The 1,278-nt window shown below is 59.7% G+C and overlaps 1 protein-coding gene across 1 annotated transcript in view; it reads left to right on the top strand.

The window, feature by feature from the left end:
- The first annotated feature begins 698 nt into the window (after positions 1 to 698).
- LOC129391728 (protein Abitram-like) overlaps positions 699 to 1,278 on the top strand; it is a 169,404-nt gene continuing 168,824 nt past the window's right edge. The window contains exon 1 of the mRNA XM_055081788.1: positions 699 to 795. Coding sequence (XP_054937763.1) covers positions 699 to 795 — 97 coding nt within the window. The remainder of the gene's footprint in view (positions 796 to 1,278) is intronic.

The following is a 1,278-nucleotide window of genomic DNA, read 5'->3' as shown; positions in this document are numbered from 1 at the left end:
CTCAAGGAGGGCAGAGGTGGTCAGAACGCACTTCACACCCAGCTCAGCAGCAGGCAGCGGTTGGGCGCTAGAGGGTCCCCTTCATCAGGACACCGTCTGGCGGACAGGGCCTGTTTCCGTGCCCCCACCCCAGCTAGGTCCTTCGAACGCTCACCTACGCCGCGCTCTGAGGACCCTCAAACAGCGGTGAGTCTGCCCAGGACTGCCCACGGGCCTCTCCCAGTCCGCTGCTTCTGTCTGAGCTCTCGCGACGCGCACTGGGTCTCCGAGCAGCCGGCCCGCACGACCCCTTCCGGGAGTGGCTGAAGCCCGGCGGAGGGGCGACCGGCGAATCACGCACTCGCAAGCGAAGCTACCCCGACACGCGCCGACCGGCGCAGGAGTGACGCCGCGAGGCCGAGGGGCCTTAGCCTGCCTGCTTCGTCGCCCCGCAAATATTTGTGAGGAGCGGTGCTGGCCGCTGCCCGCTATCCCTACATCCTACTGACTCGCCTATTGTGTTTGAGACCCGCTTTGACCTCAGACCCCAAAGGTCAGTAAGTGGCACTGGTGGGTGGAGCCTTCGGAGCCTGGGAAGCAGCGCGCGTGCGCACAGCGCATGTCCCGTGATACACGCCGGAAAGACACCTTCCTCCGTGGCAAGCGGGTGGAAGAGTACAGGTCCCCAGGGGGCGGGGTTTGCAGCACCTGAGGTCGTCATGGCTACCGAGCCCGAGACCCCTGAGGACGCCTTGGCTGTGGAGCCCGCGGTGCCGTCGCTTGTGTTTCATTACTTCACTTGCTGGTACAAAGCGGGTAAGTGGAGAATGATGTCAGTCTCCTCTGGGCCCAATTTGTCTGACAGTATAGGGACTATGATGACTGATCATAAGCCACAGGCGCCCTCCCCACGTGAGAAGGAACTGGATCTCTCTGTTCCCCTGTAGGCCAAGGGAATGGCATTTGCAAAGACGTGGAAAACAGCAGGGTGCCTGCTGGGTAGGGCGAGCGCAGTGCGAGTTCACGAGGGTGGGTTGCTTGCGGGAAGATGGTAGACTAAGGTGAGATCCCCGAGGGAGGCAGGAGCTGGATTGCAATCTGCATGAGTGCCTAAAGGGATTTGAGGGGCTCTGTCCTCCAAGAAGATGCGATACATAAACTGATTTACATGGTAGCGGTCTAAACTAAGGTAGAGGCATAGGGATGGAGAGAAGAGGGTGGGTTAGAGTAGAGGCATTTAGAAAGCAGCATCTAACAGTTTTACTTAAAGGAAGTCGCTGGTATTACACATTTGCCACT

Source organism: Physeter macrocephalus, chromosome 21 (genome assembly GCF_002837175.3).
Source record: "Physeter macrocephalus isolate SW-GA chromosome 21, ASM283717v5, whole genome shotgun sequence".
NCBI lineage: Eukaryota > Metazoa > Chordata > Mammalia > Artiodactyla > Physeteridae > Physeter > Physeter macrocephalus.
This window is presented reverse-complemented; position numbering and strand designations above follow the sequence as displayed.